Source organism: Mus musculus, chromosome 4 (genome assembly GCF_000001635.26).
Source record: "Mus musculus strain C57BL/6J chromosome 4, GRCm38.p6 C57BL/6J".
Classification (NCBI taxonomy): Eukaryota; Metazoa; Chordata; class Mammalia; order Rodentia; family Muridae; genus Mus; species Mus musculus.
Window position 1 is genome coordinate 151,767,004 of NC_000070.6, and position 26,714 is coordinate 151,793,717.

The 26,714-nt window shown below is 46.6% G+C and overlaps 1 protein-coding gene across 7 annotated transcripts in view; it reads right to left on the minus strand.

Moving 5' to 3' along the window:
* Positions 1-26,714, minus strand: part of Camta1 (calmodulin binding transcription activator 1) — an 802,246-nt gene that overhangs the window by 707,481 nt on the left and 68,051 nt on the right. Inside the window, exons 4-6 of one of the 7 annotated variants that reach the window (XR_881416.2) lie at positions 25,416-25,499; positions 23,405-23,550; positions 13,439-15,128 (exon numbers count right to left, since the gene is read on the minus strand). The exons of 3 other annotated variants lie outside the window; for them this stretch is intronic. Coding sequence is in view for 1 of the 4 variants with exons in the window: in NM_001195565.1 (NP_001182494.1) it covers positions 25,491-25,499 (9 nt within the window). In the remaining 3 variants the exon portion in view is untranslated. 3 more of the 7 variants (XR_003954856.1, XR_390718.3, NM_001195565.1) reach the window with 3 other exon arrangements.

Below are 26,714 nucleotides of genomic sequence, written 5' to 3' on the forward strand. Positions count from 1 at the left end.
AGGTAACTGGGGAACTGTCTAGACATGATGGATGACACCACCCTTAAGAAGTGCTTGGATAGACCAAAGCAAGAGCAGTAGGGTTCAAAGAAGGCCAGGCCAAGGGCCCACCTCCACCATCATCCACACCCCTCCTTCCCAATGTGTCTGAGCTGCAGCTGCCTTGGCTTTCAAGGCCCGCTCTATGGCTGGGCACATGCAAGTCCCCCAGATATTCCTAATATGGGGATAATACGGGAGTAATACAGGGTTTCTATAGATGGACAACTGGCAAGATCCCAGAGCCATGGGTCAGTCAGCAGCTGACCTGTTTGCTCTTGCCTCGGCAGACCAACAATGTGCACCACCCAGAAACTAAGGTATGAAGGATTCATCCAACAGCAGTCAAGCAAACAGATCGCTATTGCAACCTGGGATTCAAGTGTACATAAAAGGCCTCATACACCAGGCATAGTGCAGTCAGAGGTACAGACGGGAACTCAGGTCTCCTCCTGGCCACTTCCCTTCTGTCTCATGGTCACCACTGGCAGGTTTCCTTGGCATTCATGTCCTTATGCAAGTGCTGAGTAAACACGTCTCATTCTGGAGTTTCGCCGCCCGCCCGCGGTAGCTATCAGCAGTTCTGTAATACTCCATTAAATGTTTGCCAGCTGATAGATGTGGGTTGTTCCCAGTTTGGGGTTTCATATAAACATGATTGTCCAAGTCCTTTAAGGGAGCTTTCATATTTATTTCTTTAAGGTAATTACTTAACAGGGGAATTGCTGGGCCATAATATAGATTGCAGAGGAAAATCATGTAAAACCTCAGAGACTGTAATTCTTTTATTTTTTTCCACTTTTATGTATGTGCATCTGCGTGTGCCAAGTGTACATGTGGCTGTGAAGGACAGAAGAGGACACTGGGTCCCCTGGGATTAGTTTTGAGTGCTAGGATAGAACTCTGAGAGCAGGAAGCGCTCACAGCTGCTGAGCATCTTCCCTCACTTCAGCAGCCTCTGCTTTTCAGCAGCCGTTCCCTCACTGACCCCCTAATGGACACTGCATTTTCCCGGGTTCCTGGTATGCAGCATGATTTCACCACACTTATTATCTGAAGACCTTCCTTTGAATAACTCCTGTTTCAGACATTCATGGCTAACACTCTTAACAACACACAAACATGTACCCACAGCCACAGCCAAGATATGGGAGACTTCTATCATCCCAGAGCTCCTGGGCCTTTGCAGCGGTGAACTACCCACAATCCTCTGCAGCCTGACTCCTTTCCCATCAAAAGCCTTCTGGTTCTAGTCTTTTTCTGAACTTAAGACATTTGAAAGTCATCCACTTTCTGTTGGGCCTCACTGCTGTCTCCACTCTCCTGTTGAATGACATTTGGGCTGCTTTTAGATCTAGAGATCATGAGAAGAACCACAGAAAGTGTTCATAAAGATGTTTCTATCAACACAGCATCTTCTCTTAGTTATACCTTGAAGAGGAGCTGCTGGGTCATATAATAAGGAACAGTTTACTAGATTTTCTTAACGTATAGATTTATTTTTAAACCAAACCAAACCAGGCTTGATTCAAGGTGTGGCCTGCGTATTCATTTCTACCACCGAGCTGAGTTTCAGGTGCTCTGAATCTTCACCACTTGGCCACACTTCCCGTGTTTCGGTGAAGACAGTAAGTGTGTACTGGTATTTCCTTGTGGTGTAATTTCCCTGGTGACTATTGACAAGCATCCTCCATGCATATCACAGCTCTCTGTGTATCGTCAAGTGTATATTCCAGTCTCTTGCCTGTCTTCCCATTGGGTCTTAGTATTCCCGTGGCCTAAGAGTTGTCTGGGCATCATACACAGTCCTGGGAGAACCCGCTCTGCTCAGTGTGCCTTCCAGGTGTGCCTTGGGTTCCATGATCCTGTCTTTTTAATTTCTGTGAAATCTGACATTCACTTCTTACAGAATGTACCGAATCAAGCAGTCTCTTCTAACCCAAGCCTTTGGTCTTTCCCTCAGGTTGCACCATCCTGTAACATGAACGGCATCTACAGCCATCTTGAGTATCTTCTGCACAGTCGAGGGTGAAGACCAGGCTTCCTCCTCTCTTACATGGAAGTCCAGGCGCATGACTCTGATTACAATTTGTTGGAAGCTCCCTCCATTGAACTACCTTTGCACCTCTGTCAAGACCAACTGACCAAGTCTATCTGTGGACTCTCACATTTGCCCCACTGATCTCCATGCCTACCCTTCTGCAGTACCACTCACCGGCTTGATTGCTAGAGCTGTATAGGTAGGAAGTCTGGAAACCAGGCAAGGGTAATCTTCTAGCTTTATTCTCAAAATTGAATTGTTTTCCTATGTCCTCTGTGTTTCCACATAAACGCCAACAGGCAGCCAGCTAAATCTGGATGAGAATGACACTGATTCAGAACCAACAGGTACCATGACCGTTACCAAACCATCTGACATAGTGCCCTCCCTCCTCTTACTTGGCTATTGAAGTTCTGAGGTCACAGTCACACACATTTTCTTTAAAGTGTTTATGTGAGGGATGCTAACCATAGTCAATATTGTTTTCAAATCTTGATCTTAGTTGTTGATAGATACCCCATCAAACGCAAATACTCACATAGGTAATGTTTTGCTTTGTTTGGATAAATGCAGTTTATTGTAGTTTTTCCTAATTATGTTTTTTTTTTTTTTAAAATAAAGGTTAAAATTTGGCGCTCCACTGACTGTCTGAAACTCCAGACAACAGGTTGTTTTCAACAACTACAAAGTGTACAGAACAACCGGGTGTGCTGGCGCACACCTTTACTTCCGGCACTTGGGAGGCAGAGGCAGGTGGATCTCTGTAGATTTGAGGCCAGCCTGGTCTACAGAGTTCCAGGAGAGCCAGGGCTACACAGGGAAATCCTGACTTGAAAAACCAAAACCAAACCCAACCAAACAAAACAAACAAAAAGCCAGAACAAAACTCAAGAGAAAGCTTACTTTCTAGATTTGGATCACATAAGGTGACAAAATGCAGCCGTCAGAGCCTCCGTTGTCTTCTGTTACCGATGCACTCACTCTCTTGTGGGGCCAATGGGAACCTGCCATACCACACAGCAGAGCAGGACCCTGTAGGCACAGCATGCAGTCAGGCAGCAAGGAGCAGAGACCTCTCCACACACACCCAGTATTACTCTGTGTGCAGTACCAGGACCTCATCCTGGGAAGCAGGGGGTGGGGGTAAGGGTGGGGCTCACGCCCGACCTGCAGAGCTCTCCCTCTCATCCTCTTCAGAGCTCCTGAGAGTGAGCTGCTGTGAACAGTGCTCTCCCCAACAGCGATCCACAAGACGGGTCTCAATCACAGATAACTGAATAACCAACTAAAAACACAGCAGGGTTTGAAATGGGGAAAAAAAACCACAGGCCCCAGATTAGCAAGAGGCCACACCAATCACCAAGTTCCTGGTACAATTACCGACATAGGGCAGATCATCAGATGAAACGGAATCAGATGAAACACGGCATTCCTGCCGTGTGACTGTTTCTGTCCCTCCTGCAGTTACACGATCTGACTATGGTCCTCAGTTGCATCTGTGGTGGCATCTGCTAAGGACTTCTTCAGAGTTAATTACAGCCTCCACCACAGAAGCTGCCCCTCCACCACGCCCAGGCTCTCACCCGGTGCCTCACACACCGACTTCATTCCTATGAGGCAGTGGAGCTGTGTCTCAAGTGTCTCAACTTAGATGTATACAACTTTTAACAGAGGAGTAAGTCTCCAGCATTCCACTGCCATTCGATCAAACTCGAGGCAAGTGATTGCTGAGTTCCCAATTATGCTCAACCTTAAATCACTGTTTGCACTGATTGCAGACCCAGCCCTGCAGGGAGTTGTGCAAAAGCATATATTTGGCAAGCTTTCAAACCACGGCAACAAAACATGTGCTGAGGAAAATGATTCAAAACATTAAGAAAGCAGTCATTTATTTTAGAAGGCCTGTTCACGTGAGACAATAAGCTGCTTCCCAGAATAGGCGCCATCCATCAGGAACCCCTAAGCCCAGCACACACTGGCTGGAGTGTGCCTTTCAGCTATCATGGGGCCTTGGTGACTATTTATCATCCACATGCATCCAAGGTAGATGAGCAGACTGGGTGCATGCCCACAATGGCGCACACCTGCCATGGGCAGCAAAGCTCCCTGCTTGAGAGCTGTGCCCAAGGTCAGATGACCTCGCAGACCCTAGAGACGGATGGACCTGAGTTTCAACATAAGCCTGTGGACACAGAGGAAGAGGATAGTCAGGCTGCCTTGATGCTGGATGGACATGATCCACTTCTATATTTTTAAAAAGTGGTGTGTTGGAACAAGAAAGGCCATGGCTTCACATTAACCAGGGGCCTCCTCCTGGCTACAGGTACTTGTAGAAATCAGGTTAGTTCAGCAAACTGAGCCACAGCTCAGGAGAGCCCTCCCAGTGCCTTTCCTGAGCAGCCCCTGGGAAACCATCTGTACCATCTTCAGGGGCCGACTCATGCACCAATCCTACAGCAATCCCACCACTCAGTGCCTCCTGTGAACTTCAACCTGTCCGCCTGCATGGAAGACAATACACTACCAATAAACCGGAGGCATGAGCAGCAGACGGACCCTACTAAATGAGCACAGTGCCTGGTTCTCTCAGTCAGGGCACACGAGAAGTTTAACAAATATTTAATCTCCTCAACCAATTTTAGGAAACAGTCAGCCAACCATGGTAGCAAAACCAGAGTGTGAGCCCTGCTCAGGAACTGAACCTCTGGAGCCTGCTAGGTAACAACATCAGAGTCATGGGTGTTTTTAGAAACCTCTAAACATGACTCTTCAAAGGAGAGAGAAATTACAGACACGTAGTTACCCAGAAATCAATGCAAGTACCCTAGCCATGGAAAGAAAGGCTAGAAGGACACAGCCCTTTCTAGCAGGAAACTCTTCTGACTCTTCTAAGACTGGGAGTGGGAGCTGTCCAAGGATAACAACTCATGGCCCACCAACTCCAATCAGCATGCCCAAAAGCACCAATCCCATGACCTCATGACTTTATCACTCCTGTTTGTTAGACAGCATCAAATTCACTGTACACACAACTTCTAACAATATATGTAGGAGTCCCGTGACCTTTCAACCCCAGGGTCCCTGACCAGCAGCAGCCAGGTGTGTACAAGAATACGGCTGCAACCTTCTGTTAGAAACTAAGCCACCTCGTTAACTTCAAACACCATCAACCATCGGTCCAGTCCCAAGGGACAGGATTTGATGGCATGAAGTGATAAGATTTTCCAGTAAAAGGGAAAGTTCATTAGGAACGAAAATACCAGAGACCAGTGGAGGCCAACTGTCCTCCCCACACCCTGCTGATCTAAACACATCCGCTCACTGCCAGGGAAACCCGCGGCTGCTCTTCCAACAGTGGTCAACAACAGCCTTGACTAATCCCTTCGCTCAGACCCAGCACCCAGTGGTCAGAAAAGGCCAGCTGCTCTGTTCCCACCTTGTTTGTTCTAAGTCCAACCTGGTTCCTAGTTGGGCAGTTATAGCACCTGTATCTCCATGGCATTAGGCTCCAATCAAACAGAAGAGATCTTCAGCAACCTAGGCTGATAAAATGGCATTCCATCAAAAGTGGAGTATCCAAGGAGCAGTAACCACGTCTCGGGGTTTGTTTGTTAAAGAGTCCATTTCACTATAGTTTAACAGAGGAGTCACTGTTTACAACCCAACCACTACAAAACAGCAAGACAGCAGCAAGAATGGAAAGTCCCACCGGGAGCTTTTGCTCAGCAGTCAGGTCTCCTGAGTTTCACAACCCAGTCCCCAACTAGCACATTCAAGACCAGAGTGAGTACTTCAACAGACAGTTTGGAGAGGCAGGATATATCCAAAACTCTAAGTTGGAAATGTAATTCTTGTCTTCCCTAAGGAAGTTTTGTGTAAGAGGTCCAACTAGCTCCGTGAGAACCCTCACTTTTGCAATATCAACAGCTGTCTATATTTTCTCCCCAGATCTAGTATGGTCAGGGGGGGAACTAAAAAGTCAGATGCTGCTAGCTGAGGTCTAGATTTTTGCCAATACCTGTATATTAACAGATCTATTTCCAGGCCAGAGTGACTGCTAAACCTGGAGTGTCCTTATCATACTCGACAGAGAGATGTCACAGAAGCCACAGGAGATAGCTTCTGCCTCTCTCAGGAGTGGCCCTCTGCAGTCAGGCCATGCCAGCTCTCTGGCCCCAGTCAGGAAGTCAACCACCTATCGAGCTCATACTATAGCCAAGAACCAGGACATTAGCTCTCCATCCCGTCTGGAGTCGAGCATCCACATAGGACATGTCCTCTGAGGGTTTCATGATGCCTGAGAGGGGCTTAGTTGTCCCCGGGGGTGTGGGGGCAGTCTCCTCCCACACAAGCTCCTCTCCCACACACTCAGTCAACAACTACCTGTACTCTCCAGGCGCTTGACTGCTAGGAACACAGCTGAGGGACACAGACCTGAGAGCGCTCCTGTGGTGGGGGAAGAGACAGGAGCCGAGATAAGGAAATAACTGCTTGACTAATAAACAAAAGATGCAGTGTGAATGACGCAGACTGAATACGGCAGTGGCATCGTCTGAGGAGATGATCCTCGGAAGGAGCCCTGGCTGGTACAGAGGAGCCAGTACATACAAGTGGGAATGGGCTGACGGGAAAGCTTGCTAGGTAGACAAAACAGAGGAGCCTAAGAGAACCATGTCTGATGTGCTCCAGGTGTGGACAGCTTCAGTAACCAGAGGCCAAGTAAACAACCTGTAAACAAGTAAACAACCTGGAGGGGGGAGGGGAATGGGGAGGATGACAAGGCAACTGCCACTCTCACTTCTGGGCAGATACCATGGCTACTGAACAGGGAGGCAAAGAGAGGCAGGGCGTCCAAGGAGGAAATGGGAACAGCTGTCCAGCAAAAAAGGAGGAGACCTGGTGCTGGGTGGAGACATCCAGTCTGATCCAGGTTAGAAGGAAACAGACAGATGGATCAGATGTTTGGGATGGGGAAAGGCAAAACCATGGACACTCAGAGCTCTGGCTTTAACCAACGAGTTTGTATAAACTGTTTATGTTCTATGAGACGGGGCGTACTCAGCCCAGGCTGGCCTCAGTCTCCCCAGTGCAGGGACTGCAGGTGTGGCCCGGCCCAGCTTACCCTTCATCTTCACTCTCTTCCATGCTCTTTCGCCCACACTGACTTCAGCCCTCAGCAGCTTCTAACTCGGATGCAGACTGCAGCGCATCAAACCAGGACCTGCCGGAGCCACCCCTCTCTTCCCAGCCCCCCTCCTTCCTGAAGAGCCTGGCTCTGAGGCCCTCCATCAGCAGCACCACTCACAGAACAACTTCCTATCACCGGGCTTTTAAAAACAGGTACTTTCTCTAGCTTGAGTTTATCACTGTTTAAAACGTTGTGCTAGTTAGCAGTAATTATGTAAATGCAAGCAGCCATTTCTATTTTTAAAAGGGAACCCCATTTAGCATTCTTACATCCTGAGATGTTTAAAATAGCTAGTCCAGTGGTGCCTTCGCTTTATTCAAACTGTTTGCGGGTTTAAATACAGGTTCAGCAGAAACCAAAGTAAGCCAAACATTTGCTTTCTATTAAATGTCTAAATCAGAGGATTAAAAAACAAACTACTTTACATTTGACAGAAAGCGGCCATCAAATCAGCACCATGGCAGCACACTGACTGCCAGACAGCAATGACATTGGAGAAAGAATCAATTTAGGAAAGGATGGATGGATTTCTTTAAACTCTTCAAAAAGGGAGAAAATACATTTGAGCAAATCTTTTAATTATAGCATCTTCCAAAGAACCTACAAAGCCTTTCTTCTTCCCAAACCTAATGCTTTTTAAAGGCAGCTTTGCCCCTTAATTCCACATGAAATATTCAGTACAGCATAATTAAATTTTATTCCATGCTATTTTTACTGGGTTCACTGAAATAGAGGGTGCCCGCATCTTTAAAACAAACTTCCCAGCAACTTAGCTTACACAATAAATAGCTGGTTCTCAAAACTAAACTTAAAATGCAAAACCTACTTTAAAGGCCCCTGCCACTGCAGGGCAGTCACGCAGGTACTGAAAAGACAGGCTCGATCCCACGTCCCACCAACCTTCACAGAAGCTACCAACCCAGCTGTTTCCCTGTCTTTGCCGCAGGCACCGGGCAGCTCATTTTTCGGTTTCTCTGTGGTGGGAAAGGTGGCAGAAGTGTAGCCAAGCACCACCTGCGGCTGAGAGACCTGTGGTTTCACTATTTGGATAACTAGTTCTTGGTAAGTGAGGAGTAGGCCTGATGGTTTGGAATTTTTATACAAACTGAAATCATAATCACTCTTGCAGTTAGGATCAGTAAGTGGGTTACGGAGTCCAACACAAGAGACGGGGAAGTGCTAAGTACCTCAAACAGTAGACAGGACAGCTCATTCTGCCAAAGTAGCCAAGCACTATGGCCATTCATGTGGGCTCAAGAGAAAAATAATTCACGGTGATGTAAAACTCCACTAGGAACAACATCTTCACCCTGGATTTTGCCAACCTGAGATTGCCTCTGCTGACAGGATTACAGAGTTCAAGGTTTATGGATCACAGCCAGACTGTCCGATGTTTTACAAAGAGGGCAAGCAAACCGACAACCACGATTTGCACAACAGACACTAGAAATTTTAAGGACAGCCACCAGAAAAGAGGCTCGGGACAGCTCTCCTGAACCTCTGGTGCCAGACTACAACAGACAACAGTTCAGACATGTTTTCGGCTTTAATGAAGCTGTTGGGCTTTCAGAGGCTCAAAACTTATCTCAATCCGTTCGTCTTTGCAGAGTCACCTTTACTAACAACCGAAAAGGTCCTCATGGCACACATCTGTAGCACTCCGGAGGCAGTGGCAGGAAGAACTCTGAGTTCAAGGCCTGGTCTACACGGTGAGTTTCCAAGACAGCCGGGGTACAAAGACACGCTCTCAAAATAAACATACAAGGTGGCACTCAGGAAGAGAAGGGAGGGGATCAGAAACGAAAGACTGTCCTCGGCTATACTGCAGCTAGAAAACCAGCTGGAGTCAAGTCTCAAAGGGGCAGAAGGGGAAAGCAGCAGATGCTACCTACCAAACTCACCAAAGTGGCTGATGCTTGAAGCCTAGAGCGCTGTTACCACAACCACCAGTGCAGGGGACTCAGCTCAGCTGCTCTGAGAAATGGACATGAACCAAAAGCAAAGACGAGCAAGGTACACGACCACCGCTATTTAACTTTCATAGGACAGGAATGGGTATTATCTAATATACAGCCACCTCCGTCACACACGCCAACGTCTTCTCTGAAGACGCTCTGCTGTTTCCATCCACAGTCCGACGTTTCTGTAAGGCATTCTGCTATCTTCTCAAGAACTTGCCCTTACCGAGGATCTCTTTCAAATAGCTCAGCGGCACTTAGAAAAAAATGCTGCACATCTCTCTGCCGCCAAGGTTTATCTGCAGCACAGCATGCACCCAGAGCGCAGTCACTAAGCCTCACAGAAGCAGTCCCAGTTACTCGGGAGCCATTATGGTGCCAATGTAGTCAAGGCAGTCATCACTTACAGATGAGCCCATGCTGCCTGAGCCCTGGTTTCTTCAGGCCTAACAATGTCAACTCCAGAACAGCTGATAAAGGTCTAGAAGAAGGGAACTGTCTACGGGGTATCAAAGAATTATTATGCATGAACAGCCCGATGTCAGCACAAGTCCTCTCAGTGCAGAGGACAGCAGCCTTTTCAAACGGGCATGTTACAGGAGCTGTGTGCTAGAGGTGCTGGGCTGCTTGCAGAATGGTTAGGACCAGGGTCTGTGTTCTCACTGGGACCCTCCACTAGATCAACCCTTGATCCTCTTACATCATCTAGCTCATGAAAAAGGGACAGTGTTCTCCCTTCTCATCCTCAGCATAAAGAAGCAAGGTGACAAGTGTCTGGCATGTCACTTTCTTTTTTTTTTTTTTTTTTTTTTTTTTTTTTTTTTAAGATTTATTTATTTATTATATGTAAGTACACTGTAGCTGTCTTCAGACACTCCAGAAGAGGGAGTCAGATCTTGTTACGGATGGTTGTTAGCCACCATGTGGTTGCTGGGATTTGAACTCTGGACCTTCGGAAGAGCAGTCAGGTGCTCTAACCCACTGAGCCATCTCACCAGCCCGGCATGTCACTTTCTTAAACTGAAGTACATGAACCTCAAGGAGCTTCCGTGTATTTCAATAACTGTACTTAACAGTAGCTGGCAGACTAGATGAAGATGTGCGTTAGAGGGGTCTGAACTGGAGTTCTGCCGTTCTAAAGGAACATCTGGGGATCCCTTACTCACTGTGAAAGCAGACAGACAGACAGACAGACAGTAGTACATTGTCTTCAGTCTAAGTGTATGAGAAGCAGCTACGAGATTACAAAACTGCAGAGCTGAAACACAATGCCATGGACTGCCCCCTCTCTCTCTTCAGGCTGCACACAGCGGTAAGTATACAAATAGGGAGAATACTTACACATTATGATGCTGGAAAAGCGCAGAAAGTGTTTCTAACATCAAATAGCCAGAGACATGGAACGAAGCCAAAACAGAAGGTGGTCTGGGACAAGTGCCAGGTCTACCTGCAGTGGAAACTCACATACTGAAGGCAAACATTTCAGTCTTCAGCAAAATGCTAAGTGGACACCTACACCCGATTTGATCCAGGTGCATTGATTATAAAGACACTCTTCAAGAAAACCCGGCAGTATCAAAGCAGTATGTGTAAACTCAGTCTCATCTTTGTAACTTTGTTGTTAAATTATGAAGCTAACCCAAAATAAAGGTGGCTTTTTTTTCTTTTCTTTCTTTCTTTCTTTCTTTTTTTTTTTTTTTTTTTTTTTTTTTTATGTACCAAAGGCAGGGCTTGCTGTTAAGCAGAGGAAACACGACTTTCTTTTAGCAGCCATCCAGGAAGGTTCATCTGTCGTTGGCCCTTGAGCTCATCTTTTACCTTCATTCTCTTCAGGGTCTCACACACAGGCTAGGCTCCCTCCCTACTTCACAATGGCCACATAAGGCAGAGCCATGTCCCCAGGCCCTAAAGCTGTAGAGCTAGAGACAGATTCAGTGTCTGCTTTACCTGATGCCAAAATCCAAAGTACTAGAATCTGGCCAGGGTACCTCGGAGGGAAAGCTGGCTACAGAGAACACCAGGGAGCACATAAGGTCATCAAGACCTACCTACCCACTGAGTTGGGGCCAAGCTGTGCCTGTAAATCACACAAAGCTAGCAGGCAGGACCTTTTCTTAATCCAGGAACTGACAGCAATGCCCCATCTCAAAAAGGCAGAGTAAGGAATGCATCTGAAATCATTTCATAGATCCCCCTGGGAAATCTAAATGGCAGCAAGCCCATCTGAGAAGCCCCCCACTCAGAGCACTGCTTTCAACTTGACTGAAGCTGTTGCTAAGTCAACCCCATGGCCCAGGCTTAGTGGAGTAACTAACTGGCAGGCATGAAACACAAGAAAAAAGACAAAATTCAAGTGGGTGTAAATCAGCAACCAAGGGGCCTTCAAAATCACAAGGAAAGGCTGGCAAAAATCTCCATGTAAAGTGACTCCTCTTTAAAGGCTCCTGGGTCAAAGTTCCTCTGCCTGATGTCCTCTGTGTACCAGCAGAGGGCACTAACTCATGCAATCACTCTTGAAAAGCTTATGATATGTAATACAAACTACAGGAACACTGAATGAGAACTAGACTTTAAATGGATGACGTGCTAAATATGCGATTTTAACCGTGACTTAAAACAATCCGTTTCACTGAACCCCATAAAACTTAAAGGTACACACACATACACACAGCAGAAGCATATATATGTATGTAAACAACAGCAAGCCAATCAGATCTTTAGAGTGATAAAAAGACATTTCAAACTAAAAGCAGACATGAAGAACTTGACTTCTCTTCCATCTTTGGCCTGAGCGATCTGTAACCTGGTCCACCTCTGCCAGCTCCTTTCACATAGGCACACAACAGGAACACCAACCAAGAAAGACTAGTTGATTTCTTAATATAAGAAGCCGTGCTTGATGAATCAGGAAGGAGACGTTGACTGTAACAAAGTCATAGTGCACTTTATTAAGCGGAGCTTCAACCCCTCTAAGAATAAAGAGCATGCAGTTGTGTTCACTATGTCCTGGGTTGCTGTTCCAAGCAAGTTACCACACCCTTACCAGGATTACCACGTGTTACCCTGCACCAGGATTTACTCACGCACACAATTCTGAGGGGTCTGTGAGCTCTGCCTCGTTAGCCACTTCCTGCAATTACATTCTCAGCTCAAAACCTATACTTCTTCATGCGCTTCCACCGGAGGGAAAGGCCACTCAGTGACATGCCTGGTGCAGGCAGCACCACTACCACAGCTTTACCCTCTGGGTTTGTTGTGTGACACACAAAGGTTTGGACTTCGTGTTCCTTAAAAATGGCTATGTCTGGTTTGATCGAAGCTATTAGACACTTCCCAAGTGAGGACAACTTGGGTTTGATTGGCTCTTTGTCCTGGTTTTAGTGGACTGCTTCTGTGTGTAATAAGCAAAGTTTACAATTGAGATGCACAAAGCTGACAGGTGAAATGCACTACCCTGGAGAAGTTTGACGCTGCAGACTTGTCATCAGAAGGCACCATCACTACAGACTCACCTTGAGATAATGGCCCACATCACAGTCTTTGTTACAAAACAAAAACTAAAGAGTTGCAGGAGTGACCACCGAGAATACACAAAGGGCAAAGATGGAGAGTGAAGGCTGCTGGGCCAGGACTTTTGTTGTCATTCTCTATATGTGGACTTGCAAGCATAACAACTGGCCCATGAGTGCTCTGGGCAACATAGGAATACCACAGAGTACACCTATCCCATACACTAAGCCAGTCCTGGGACCACGAAGTCCTAAACTCTCATGAGGCAGCTACTGATGGCCAAGATGTCGTTCCCTCCAGCCCCACTTGTCCTGGCTAACACCTGCTCACTAGACAGCGCGTGGGCACTGGGATTACTGGGTAACTGAAGAACTGGGCACTGGGAACTGTCAGTCACTGCGATCACTGGGTAACTGAAGACTACTCAGGGCCTCTGCTGGCTTTTCCATGTCCCTGGACTCTCCTCAGTGACGGTGATACTACGCCACGCCAGTGCAGTGACTCACATTCCATCTGTCTGCTGCTGCACCATAAACACCACACTCACAGTGGCTCTGCGATTCATGATCCCATCATCTTGGATACTCTGGCTTCTCGTCCCTCCCTGAACTAGCTGCAAAACAAGACTTCCTACATGGTAATTTTCAATGGCATACAGCCCATAACAGCAAGTTAAAGACTGAGAAAAACGCAACACTAGTGGCCCACTCGTTCACTGAACAGCATTTATTGATGTAACAGGAGCTGCCTGTATGCTGGCGACAGAGACAGCAACAGGCCCTGCTCTCACGGAGCTTCCATTCTTTGGGAGGCAGTAATCAACACATAAACAGGTCATTGCTGTGGTAATAAGAAAGGGAAGTTTGCTGGGGGGAACAGGGGCACAGGGAATACATGGTGCAGGCCACTCCCCAAGGTAAGTGGCTGCTGTACTCTTTCACAGTCACTCTGGATGAAGTTTAATAGGTCACTCAAATCTCTTTCATTCTTAGTAACATTCAGTTCATGTAAACTTGGGGTTTAAAGTACAGTTAACTCACTAACAGAACTGTCCTGAGACAATCAGGAGCTGGCAGGGCAGCGCGCTCCCCCTATGCGCTCTGCTGGCTTCCGCCCCATGTGTCAGCCCTCAGGGCTCCAGCTCTGTGGGCCCCTCTTCTTGCTGCGCCCATGAACAAGTGTGTGCTGAGAGCCTGAAATAAACAGGTGTGAAATGGGTCAAGACCGTCGCTTCTATTTCTGTTTTTAACTGAAGAAAATGTGCCCCACTTCCAGAGGCAGAGAAAGAAGAGAACATGGGAATAAAGGCCAACTAAAGTATATTTTATACACACATGAGTGTGTACATGTACATGTGTCTCTACCCCACACATGACCTATTTCCCTAAGGTAAGTCAAAATTGGGCCTTATGTAAATATCTTTTTGACAATGTTACAGTATAACTTTTATTAAACTATAACTCTGAGAGACCACAAAACTTTTAAAAAATCAAATTAGAAGTTAAAAGTTAAAAAAAAATCAAGGTCCAAGCTCAATTAACACTAATTTTACAGACGGTTCTTACTCTGCATATTCAGCACACTCCTGGAGTTTTTGTGTTTTTCTGACATGGCGTCCCAGGGGAGCCGTTAGGCACAATGAGCTCTCTAATTCAGATTAACATGTCTAAGTACATACTGATAGAGCAGGCGACACCTTGAGAGTGTGCTAGAGTGTGTCTGTGATGCACAGCACTGAGAAGGCCGGCTTAACTCCCAGCACCTCCAGCTCAGCACCACAGGCCAGTTTCCCAGATTCGAAAAATATAGTATTTCTAAGGGATGCTGAAGGCTTAAGTCAAGGACACTTTTTAATCAATGTAAGGTCTTAACAAGCTGCCAGAGACTTCCACTGTGACCCTGAATCTACCACAGAGCACGAAAGTGCAGGAGGGAAGCCAGCGGCCCATGCCTCCCTTGCTTAGGAGTGGGCAGCACTGAGCGGCAGACAGCGAAGGGGAGAGCATTAGGCTTGCTAGTCACAGACATGGGAGTGAAAGGTGCGGGCATGGCTGCCTCTCAGCCCTCACATCAGCACACTGTACGCAGGACAGTGTTGGACAGTGTCGTTCAGGGCTTGAGGGGAGTCCAAGGACCACAGTTCCAGGCTCTGCTAAGTGTACCATGGGCCTGAGTATGAAGAGGATCCATGGCCGTCTGCAGATCAAAGGCCTCATGCCCGAAACCCAGGTGTTATTCAACTAAGTGAGCAACTCGAGCTATCAGGATAAATTGAAGATTTCAGCATAAATCGCATGTACATATACTGTGACATCTCTGTGTCAAACAGCAGCTTCTGACTTATTTCCATTGCTCTCTGCACATTTGCTTTCTGCTACAAAAATCTTAAGACCTGCATAAACAAAAACAGCATTTATTCTTCTCTTCTCCACAGAGTTGTGAAGTTTACTCTTACCTGAGGGACCTCACCCCATCGTTTCTCCCACCCCCAACCCTGATTCCTTCTCTCACCACCACATGCTGGTGCCAGGCTAGGCTCTAGGAAACAGGAAGAGGGAGGCCCAGCACCAACTCCAGAGAGCTAACTCACTGCATGAAAGAGACTGTGACAATACACTGTGGTACGGGCCATCATACTGGGGCCACACCTGCAGGAACAGTAAACTGGAGTCAACTGCACTGAACAGAGCCTGAGAAAAGGGTTCATGAGAAGGGGATCCCAGCTGGCCTGCAGAAGAGGAGGAGGAAGAGGAGGAGGAGGAAAAAGAGGAGGAGGAGGAAGAAGAGGAGGAGGAGGAGGAAGAGGAGGAGGAGGAAGAAGAGGAGGAGGAAGAGGAGGAGGAGGAAGAGGAGGAGGAGGAGAGGGATGGGCCGGTGCAGCTAACAGAAAGCAGAACAGAAGGGGGTGGGGGGATCAAGAGGCAAGCAAGGTGCCACTGGGTGGGGACACACTGTCAGGGGCCAGGGTTTGGTTCTCAGGTGTGTACATGAACTCTCTGATGAAGACAAGGGATGGGCAGGGACCTGCGTAAAGAAGAGCAAACACCAGCAAGTTTTTAAAAACAAATCACAAGTTTAAATGTTATACCCGAATTTCTTTGTTGTTGTTGTTTTTAAACACTCTAGTAGCCCAGATCTAAATTAAAAACACTGAACAAGGATCACTCACTTTCCCAGTCTAGACAAGCTGACCTCACTTCCAAGACTACAGTTCCATGCATGCCACTTAAGTAACTGTGCTGACACTGCCTTTCAAAGCCTGACTTACAAGTGACAGAGAAGGCAGCCCGTCCTCTGCGGGGCCGCTGAGGTGTACTTCTCTTCAAGGTTTACGCATGAAGAGGTGAGTCTCTAAGCAAAACCGTCTTGGTGGTGAGGAAGGACCTGAACAAGCTGCAGTGAGGCCACCATCAGTGCTGTCTCCTACCATGTCTCCAACTGGCTCCTGGTGCTCCCATCCCTCCCTCACTCTCTCCCTAGGGGAAAGAGAGTCTGAGAGCGCTGATGTAGGAGTGAAGGAGTGAAGTTTCATTATTTCCAAAACATGCTTGAGCTTTTAAAAAAAAAAATGCAAGAATACACTTGGAAACCTACAGTTCTCCACCAACACTGGAGCACAGGCCTTGACAGCCTGCAGACCTGTGTATCCCTCCCTCTCTTTTCACACAAGTTGCTACTAAAGACCATATAACATACAGGGCTCAAAATGGGCTCTTCCTAAATACTGTGCTCAGAAGATCTTGAAAGGGATTCCTAGTTAATCTTAATATTGTAGAGAAAAAAACAAAAGGGAGTCTAAGGTAACCTCATGGTTGATAAGGAGTGGCCTCAGACTAAGTCTGCATCACAGCTGCCATGAAAAGCAGCAATAGAGTGAGCCAGGGCGAACCTGCATACTCTCACCTTTTCCAAGCTTTTAAGACTAAAAGATTCAAGGCTGAATCGATTTTTATTAATCTTCAAAGACTCAGTGTGGGTCAAAGCAACACAAATATACAAATACACTAATTTGTGCCCATGCAGATATAAACTATCTAGTGGTTAAGCTTTGTGGCAGAAAGCTGACCTGGGCCTTGTCAAGAGGAACAGAAAGGACAAAGACAGTGTACACTGTCTGCACCGCACAGAAATGCCCTGAAGCTGCTCAAACGCCGGCTTCTGTGGGGATTCAAGCACCTTCAAGACTGTTGAGCTAAGTATTACTAACTGAATTTGAGGGATTTGAGGATTATGCCAAAATAAAGATCGGCATCTAAAGATACATGGAAATAAAGACAAGACTCCAAAGGCTCCTCTCCCCTTGGGAGAACTGTGGGAAACACTCACAAGGGCAACACCTTTATTAGCTGCTCCAGGAAGGCCTTGCCAGAATAAAAGCAGACAGAGGGCACCAGAAAGCCACCATGTAAGGAAGAGCCTTCAGAAATGATGGCCTCTGTTTCTGGTGTTACTACGAGAAATTCTGAGCCCAGAATTTCAGTGGGGAAGACTAGCCCTCAGATCACATGGATGTACAGACTCACCCCACAGCAGAAGCTTAAAGCAGGGCCCCTAAAACACCCATTCAGAGACATCACACATACAGGGTGGAAGGTAGTGCAGTCTACTAAAGCTCATTTCATCCTGACTTCTTTACAGCAGCTCCCTTGACACTGCTGGTAGACAGTCTGCCTGAGGTCTATGTATGAGCACAGTTACCCCTCCATAGGTCCAGCTTCAAGTACCACTCTGAGTGCCAAGGAACTCCAGCGCTTCCTGCCTCTGCCTGCTCCTTCCTCTTCAGTCCTCAGCATGTGTGGAACACTCAGCTCCCCCACTGAACACAACTCACAGCAGCCTCATCTCAGGTTAATTCACGTATACTCCAGTCCTGGCCGGGCCTGCACTTAGCTCCTGAAAACAGAACCCAAAACTAATGCTCAGCTTTCTACCCTTACTTCCATCTGAAGCTGCTGGTACTGGGTTTTCCCGACAGCTCTGAACCAGCCATAACCTGCACTGCCGCCATCCATTTTAGACCTGAGCAGAACCTGACAGATGACCATACTGTTTCTAAGGCCTTCTTGTATACCTTCTCTGCTTGTTTCTTCGCTCTCCCTCCTCCTTGACACCGCTGGCTCAGGAGTCCATGCTCAGACCTGTCCATCCATGGTTCCTCCCTGTAGGACTCCCCACTCTACAGCCTTATCACTTCCAGGCACTCGAGTAATGCTAATGCTACTCCACTGTCTGGCTCTGGCCGAGTGAGGCCTCTCCCCTGAGCCGAACATGCCTCTAACACCTACAGCAGACAACTTTAAAGCTCATTTGTCCAAATCACACCTCAGGCACCCTCCCTGTCCCTCTTCTTCACCCTATTCCCACAGTCTTCCCAGTTGAAAGAACTGCATGCTTACAGTTTCTCTGAGTCCAATTCAACACACACATCACAGCTCCAAGAGGATGCCATTTTTCAGCTCTCACAGAGGAGCTCCTAATACCCAGTTACTCCTGACTATGCCTAAGCCACTTTCAGCTCTTCCCTTACTGGGCTGCCTGCTTCCAGTCTCTTTAAGTCAATGAGTAGGCAAGCTTTCTAAAAAGTACCTGAGGCAGCTACATGGTCTGCTGGGCTGGGCTACACAGCTCAAACACAGTGCCCGACAGCCCTTCCTTAGTGAGAGCTGTCCTGCTGGTCACTGGGTGGCTGAGATAGATGCATGAGGTAGCGGGGCTCTCTCCCAACAGGACTACAAGTAAACCGGAATTGTAATGTGGAAGAGTATCACTCATGTTCTTCACCCTATTTAAAAATGGGAACGCCATTTGAGCTTGTTGGCTGTATACTGTACATCGACCCTGCCCTGCCCTGCAGTTGGGCAGAAGGGTCAGGAGGGTGCAAAAGCGTTCTCCCAATCTGTGGCAGAAAGAAAAGGCTACTCTTGAGCTTGGGACCTGGCTCATGCCTGTAACTCTAGCACTCAGGAGGCTAAGGCAGGACATGGGTACAAATAGAACATCAGCTTGAATCAAGGAGCGAGATTTTATCCATTACCTTAAAAAAAAAAGCAAAAAGCAAAAAGAACACAATTGTGGGTAGTTTTGTAGATGCTGTCCCTCACTGAAGAAATGAGTGTCTTTGCTACCTTGAAGCAAGACACATGCACTACTTTCCAAGTAGCAAAAGTTAACTTTACAAACTTGAGGCCTCTATAATCGTAAACTATGTGCTCCAAAGTTTAAAAAAAAAAATTGAGAGTGGTAAGATGGCTCAGTGGTTAAGAGCACTGACCACTCTTCTAGAGGTCTTGAGTTCAATTCCCAGCAACCACATGGTGGCTCAAAACCATCTGTGATGGGACCTGATGCCCTCTTCTGGTGTGTCTGAAGACAGCTGCAGTGTATTCATATATATAAAATAAATCTTAAAAAAAAATTTTTTGTTCAGTCTGCCAGGTTCAAATTCACAAATGTACAAAGCTGACTGAAATCACCAGCACTGCCCTACAAAGGTCATGTGACATTTCTGGATACTACCATGATCTGAACAAACACCACAGAACAACTCACCAAATACTGAAGTCTCCCAAGCAGAGGCAGATGAATTTCCCACCAGCTCCGAGACAAAAACACTGTGTTCAAAGGATACCCCAGGTCCTGTGGGTCCAGCCTGTCTTACATCTACACACATTGTATTTCTCCCAGGCTAACTGACAGTTGTTTATAGATGGTATTGACAAGTTAAGTCAAATCAAGTTTTACCATCCTGAGATAAATAATACACTACATATGGCTCTTTCTGGGGGAAGCCATACAGAAGGGATGGCAGAGGGGGAGTGACCCAGTGCTCAGCAAAGGTAGGACAAGGCTTCTAAGCTCTGAGCTAAGCCTGTGAAGTACAAGTCTTCAGGACTGGTGCTGCACAGCAGCAAATGAGGCATGAGTGGAGCAGTGCTGTACAGAACTGCCACACCTGCAATGATGCCTTCAGCCCCGTGCCAGACTGAGTACATGAAACCTAGCAGCAGAGGCCCAAGAGGTCACAGTAAGATGCCGTGCACCCTACACAGGACTTCCCTGTACGGCTCTGGCTTCTTGTGATGGTCATGGGAGCAGATGGAGGTCACTGGGAGGTCTTGAATAGTAGTAAGATCTAGACAGATCTTTTCTGTTAGCCGTTGTGGTTGTTGTGTGTGTTAAATTCTATACTTGATTAACCATTAAGGTCACAGTGACATAGCAGAGGCCTGCTGTGTGGCAGGCAGCGTAAGTCACATCTCAACTCTGCACTGCTCTACCGCGGCAGCACCTAAAGCACCAGGACGCCGCTGCTCTACTTTAGCACTGTATTTAGCTGATGATCCTAAATAACCCTCTGTCAGCTTTTGTAACCCGGCACAGACCACATGCCTTGTGATCCACCAGCTGGCTGCGGTAATGCCCTTGACTGGAGGCTTAAAAGCTCTGGTCAGGACGTCCCTGTGATGTATTGTCTTTCCATATCAGACTGCAATGATTACCCCCAGAAGTGTCATCACATAGAGTGCTACCAAAATTAGATTACGGCCAGCTAGTGAGACTCCCTCTCCCCTCTGGTACCACCATGGAGGCTGCTGCTCTTGCCTTTGTCTGCAGGATCGAGACGACACAGCTCTTAGGTTTACAGGATGTGGGGATAAGAACCATCTGCCTGGCCTGGTATTTCTTTAATTAAAACTTTAATTACAGATATATCTCTGCACAGATATGTGTAGTCTATCAGCTCCTGCTCTTAATTACCTGCACTAATGAGAAATGAAGAGCTTGTATTCGCTGAGTGTCTACTATGTGCAGGAACGTGTGCCAGAGGCCTAAGGGGAGCCGGAGCCCAGCAGGCGAGACCCAGAGACAAGACTTGGGCCAGGAATTTCACCTGTTCCTCGACCTGTCCTCTTGGCACCATCTCTAGAAAGATGAAGGAATAAGAAACAGAATCTGCACAGGAGACAGAAGAGGACTGGAAGTAAGGGGTCAGCCACTCCCACAGGACTATGGCCATCATCTTCTGGTGGAGTCAGTAACTGGGGATGAGAACTACAAGATGCTGCTGTTTCCATGACATCCCCCTAAGTCTGACGCCATCTTCTTTATCAACACCCTTCAGCTTAGGCAGAATTTCATGGGGAATGACACAGAGCACTTCCCACAGCCACAAGGGCAAAGGTCATCAGGAGGGCCGCCAAGGTCACCAGGTGGCACCTAGGCCAAATACTCAGCTCTAGAGACTCGCACAGAGCCACCACACTCCAGCCCGAGGCCTCTGCTTCCCTCAGAACCACCCTAACCTTAAGTCACTCGCTCTTGTGGAGGGAAAGCAGAAGATTAATTACTCTGACGACTCTACCAACTCTGCTGGAGGCAGGCAGTTAATGGCTAGCTTCGGTGCTGCCATGTTTGCTGCTCCACCCTAACAGGACTGGTGGGGCAGCAGAAGAGGCAGTGGGTGTGAAGGCCTTTCCCTCTCCACAGCAGACTCCTCATCACCAGCATCAAGGGGTGATCAGCTTCCTTGCAGTTTAAAAGCTTACACAGCAGCTATACAGAAGCCCAAGGTAAGAAGCCGCCAAAACAACACCAGCTTATCCTAGTGCCTAAGTGACACTGGTTGGTGACTTAAAGCATGGTGTTTCTCAGCCTACTGAATAAAGCCATGTGGCAAATTACCAAAGTCCTCAAGATGAACGAAATCAGGATAGATGACCGTAAACACAGCCTAAGGATACTCAGACTAATGAAGGGTGGTACCTACTCCTTTAAAAAAAATACCAAAACATACTTTTAAAAGCCCACTGGAACATCTACTATGTGCTGGGACCCCCTTGGAGGATTTGTAAATATATTACACTGTGATGATAGATACACTGTAAACATCAGGGATTTACTGGGGGGTCGGGGGAGACAGTGCAGAGCTATGGAGGAAGAAAGGAGAAAGGAAAATTAAATGTTGAAGACATGAGAGAAAAGAAAGGTGGCAGAACGAGGAAACAAGAATGGCCCTTGGTGCTTAGTTCTAGTTGTTTAATACAGCCTAGCACTTAGGAGGATGGTCTTGACGAGGAACTCTCTAGACCGGGTTGTCTTGTGAGTACACTGGTCAGGGACTGTCTTGATACCTTAATTAATATGAAAGACCCAGCCTGCAAGCGGGTAGCTCAGTCCCTGACTCTTAAGTACCAGCGCCGGCTTAGCACTAGGTTCAGGGTGTGCTGCTCGAAGCTCTAGTGAGGACCTGATGTGACCTGATGTGACCAGCTGGCTCAAGCTCTGCTAGGACTTCCCCACAGTGCTGGACTACAGCTGCAAGTTTTAAGCTAAAATAAACACTTTTCCCCCTAAGATGATTTCTGTAAGTTTTTTGGTTTTATATCATAGCAACCGAAATGGAACCAGAGACCTCTACTCAGGAACCTCAGAACGTAAGCACAATGCTGGCTTCTCTGATGGCTTCTCACTCAGGGCTATTTCGCAGAGCAATGGCAGAGGCTCCAGGCACTGGCTAGTGTTGGTTGAACATCTAAACCAGCAGAGAGAGCCATTTTAGTTTTCAGTGTAATCTGCTCTGGAAGGAACAGCACTGGCCCAGATATTCCAGACAGACACATTTCCATGTGTGCACATCATTTACCTGCTTTTCTCTTTCTTTATAAAGTAAACGTCCAGGATTTCTGATCAGTAGTTCCCAGCTAGGAAAGGATCAGAACAAGGGTAGACCATTTATCCAAGTTTTAACCAATTATGCAAGGGACTCTTCAGCACACAGCCAGGATTAAAGAAGCCACTGTTTCCAGTGAAGCCTTACTAAGCTTAGGGCAGTTCTGTTACTGTCTGATGACTGAGGGGAGAGATGAACCCAGCTGAGGCCCTGCAGCCAAAATAGCAAAGCTGTCCTGTGCAAGGCAGCAAGTGTCAGTGACAGCTGCTCCCGAGTGGCAGCTCTGGAGCACCAGGGCCATAAGCCTGGGAGTGTGGAGACCTACCTGAGCACCAGCACAGTCCTGCAGGCCGCCTACCTCCTGGGTAAATCTGACGATTAAAATGTGTAGACAGTACTGGGAAGAACATGTGATACAGATTCTTACACATGGTGGCAGGCAGGTCACATCCCTTGACTTAAGAGGACACTGAAGACATATGCAGTTGAGAAAAACACTGGGCTGCTCAACACCCTGACTCCCAATATGCTGGCTGCAGGGCTTACCAAGGGAGAGTGAAGGGCAAGTGCAGCTAACCAGGCAAACAGTGATTGCCTCTTTACTCGTCTTTAATCTTCAAAGTCCAAAATAGGTAAATAAAAGAACCTTTAAAAAAAGTAACAGTAGTAGGTGAGGCCGCTCCTGGTAGCGGGACTCTGAGAGATGAGGAAGTGGAGTAGCTCTGCCCTGAGCTTGCCTCTGTCCTTACTCACCATGTCTGTGGGTCTTCTGTTGGGACTGATGAGGGGTGGGGTGAGGGCTGGGGCCCACAGCATGAACATCTGCCCTTAGCACTGCCCTACAGACCTCACACACTCCGGCTGCTAGAACTCACCATGATCCTGTGAGTGCGTGCTATCACTGTCACCCCATTAAAGAGGCAAAAACTCAGGAATAGGGCGGCTATGTAATGTGCTGCAGTCAGAACACTTGCAAGAGGCCAAGGTGGGATTCGAACCTCAGCAGCCTGGCTCCACAGCCATGGTCCTGGCCCTTCACCACGGGGTTCACTACCACTGCCTCTTGGCACAGCCATAGGATGAGGTGGTTTCAAAAGCACCTTTCTTCTGAGTTCTCAGTGTTTCATTTATCCTCCCAACAACCCTAAAAAAGCAAGTAGGAGACATACAGCATCTGTATTTCATACACATTACAATGGGAGCAGCAAGAAAATGGCTTACAAACTCCTGCCTGCGCAGCCAAGCTCCTAACTCACTGGTTTCAACCCAAACTCACGTCTTCTGAAGTCTTTGTGATGGAGTTTTTTTTAGCTCTGCAAACTGCCTTAATAGACACGCATAGCATGTCCAGGCCTTCATAGTACAGAGCAGACTCTCACTCAGACACCGATCCTTTCAGAGAGCCACAATTACATAAACAATATCCATAGGGTTCACAACCTGGTACAAGTCCTAAGTGCCAACCCAACATTATTTTGTTGAAACATAAGTTACTAGCTCTCTGAGACAAAAATAGGTTATCTTCAAAATGTACTAAGCTGTTAGCTTTAGAGAAAAATCTAATTTATTTAATCACAGTGACAGTGAAAACATTTCACTTCTGCATCTACTAATGTGTCCTCGCTCCTACTAGATTTATGAATAAAGTACGAGACTCTAGAGAGCCAACTCTGTCAACAGAGAGCCTGGGACTCCCTTGGGTACCATCAGGCAGCTGAGAGGAGAGGGGGTGACAGCACCATCACCTGCCACTCTGAGTCCACCAACTCTTATATCAAGGGCATTGCTTTGCTGCTGGAGGACACGGCACCCAAAAAACAAAGACACAACTAAGACGGGGCCGGGGGGACTTTGGGGAGAAGAAAAATACCCCTGCTCAACTGTGCAGTGCACTATGATGAGAACTGTTTTAATCACAAGAAGAGTCAGGTTCAGTCCCCGACTCCCAGCACAGGCACAGTCCCAGGAGCCTTCATCTAGTTCTTAACTCTAGTGTTCTGCAATTCTGTGACAAGAAACCCGGCGGGCAGGCCAGAGGCAGTGTTGCAGGGATGTAGGTGTAACCTGCAAAAACCATGCTCAGAGGCTCGGAAAGGACTGAACTTCAATGCTCGTCTAGAACTAAAGTGCGTTCTGTGTTCATCTGTGCTCCCTGGGCATGCTAAGAGATTACATCTAGGGAGTGGTGTTTTATCAGTTCCAAGAATTAAGCTTGTCCTGCTTTATTTTTTAGATAAATACAAACACAAAAACAAACAAACAAAAAACAACCCGTATTAACTTGAAAAATGGCATAAATCAACCTGGTATAGGGTCCACCAGAGCTGACCAGATTTCAGCAAAGACAAAAAACATTGTGGATCAGGTAAACCATTGATTTCCTTTATGTTTAAAAGAACTAGATTATTACAGAATGGGGAGAGGTGAAACTTAATGAGATAACTGTATTCTTCTATCCTTTTAATGACATAAGCTTAAACTTTTTCTCTCAGTAAAACTTGAGAACACAAAACATAATTCAAAATATGGCACTGAAGAAAACAATTGAAACTGCTGCTCTTTCTTAGGGGAAGGTGGCAACAGCTGTGTGAGGATGTGAGGAAGAGTGTGGGTAAGTAGATGTGAGTGTGCGTGTGCATGGGAAGGGTGGAATGGGAAGGGAGACTTCAGGCATCTGTGGGAGATTTCTGAGCATGTGTATGTGAGCGTCATGTGAGCAACAGCTAAGTCGTAGTTTTTGCAAAACATGGACAGAAAAGGAAATAACCCTACATGGGGAAATGTACTCATTAAACTTAAATTTTAAAAAGATGAAAACACAGATTACACTTTATTCTTAAAAATCAAAATGAATTTAAATACAGAAAATGAAGACAGCATTTTGCAACTTTATCACTCAAAAGAGAATCTCTACTTGAGGAAATCAGTGTGCTGCAATTGGAGAGATGAAATGTTACAGCTTGTACACCAAATTAAAAATGAAATTAAATTAAAAAATGAAATGGTTACCAAGGTAATGCAGGTCAGGGGATCAAAGGTGAAGGGTCACACATTATTAAAAAGAAATCCAAAAGGGCGGCTGCATCATGATCTCTGCAAAACAAAGGAGCTCCAGTAAGTACAAGCAGCATCTCCCAGACAACAAGCAAAGCTCACGCGGCTCTCCCTGAAACTCAACAGTCCTCCCTGATTCCATGGAGAGCCATTTTTATTCCGGTACAAAACCAAATTTTAATCATGTATTACCAACCAAAAAAGAAAACAAATATTTAACCAATCATATTGAAGCCTCAAATGTTTCCAATTGGAAGTGGCTAGGAATGCTGGCATTTCATTCCAGTCGGAATCCAGACCCTGTTTTCTGGACATGACAATGCTTGATAAGTTGCCAACATATCAGGAATCTAATTTGGTCACAGCATGGTGAGTTGATTTTCTTTCTTTTTTTTTTTTTCCTTCTCCTCAAGGAATGAGTTCCAAAATTGAGTTTTTGCAAATTTCTTTCATTTGAAGTAGCTGCATAAAATTCCCATTATTGAAACATTTAGTATAACAATGTTCTAGAAGACAGCAATAAAGTGATACATGATAAAATAAACTGTATAACTATACCTATTAAGTCTGTTCCCACATTCAACTTTCACTGCACAAGGGAAAGGACATTTTAAGCAAAATAACAGCTTGCTATGTCTGTTGGAATCACACAGTTAACAGGAGCCTGACATGAGGAAGAACCAGGGAGTGAGGAGGGATCTGACAGGCTTCATTTCTCAACCAGCGTTATACTTACTCAGTTCCATTAACAAACTCATTCATGTTCCTACAAAGAATAGGAGAGCCGAGGCTTTGACATTTACCTACCACCTAGTTGTGGCAGTAGCTGACGGCCACAACAAGTGAGTAGTGACATCACAGTAAATGCTCACTTCCTGAAAATTGATCAGCACAGACAATTGTCCTCACTGCCTTTACTTTGAAAACTAAGCCTGAGCAGGTTGTTTCCTCATTCGGGATCCAGGGTCCTTATGCAGACCAGAGCGTGCCTAAGAAGCCCTGTGTGCAGTAGCTGCCGCCTGAGGCAGGTGGAGCAGCTAGCAGAGGGAACTCGGTGTGGTGAGCACTCCTGAGCATCCCATCTGACCAGCACTTCCACTCTCCCCCCACCTTAGTCTCATGCCGCCACATCTGAAGCTTGAGTTAACCCCGCTGAACTCACCTCCCCATAACCTTATATTTTAAAACATAGACAATTGTCAAAAGGATTATTAAAAAGAATAAGATATTCCTTCTAGTGGCTTATGGCAGACA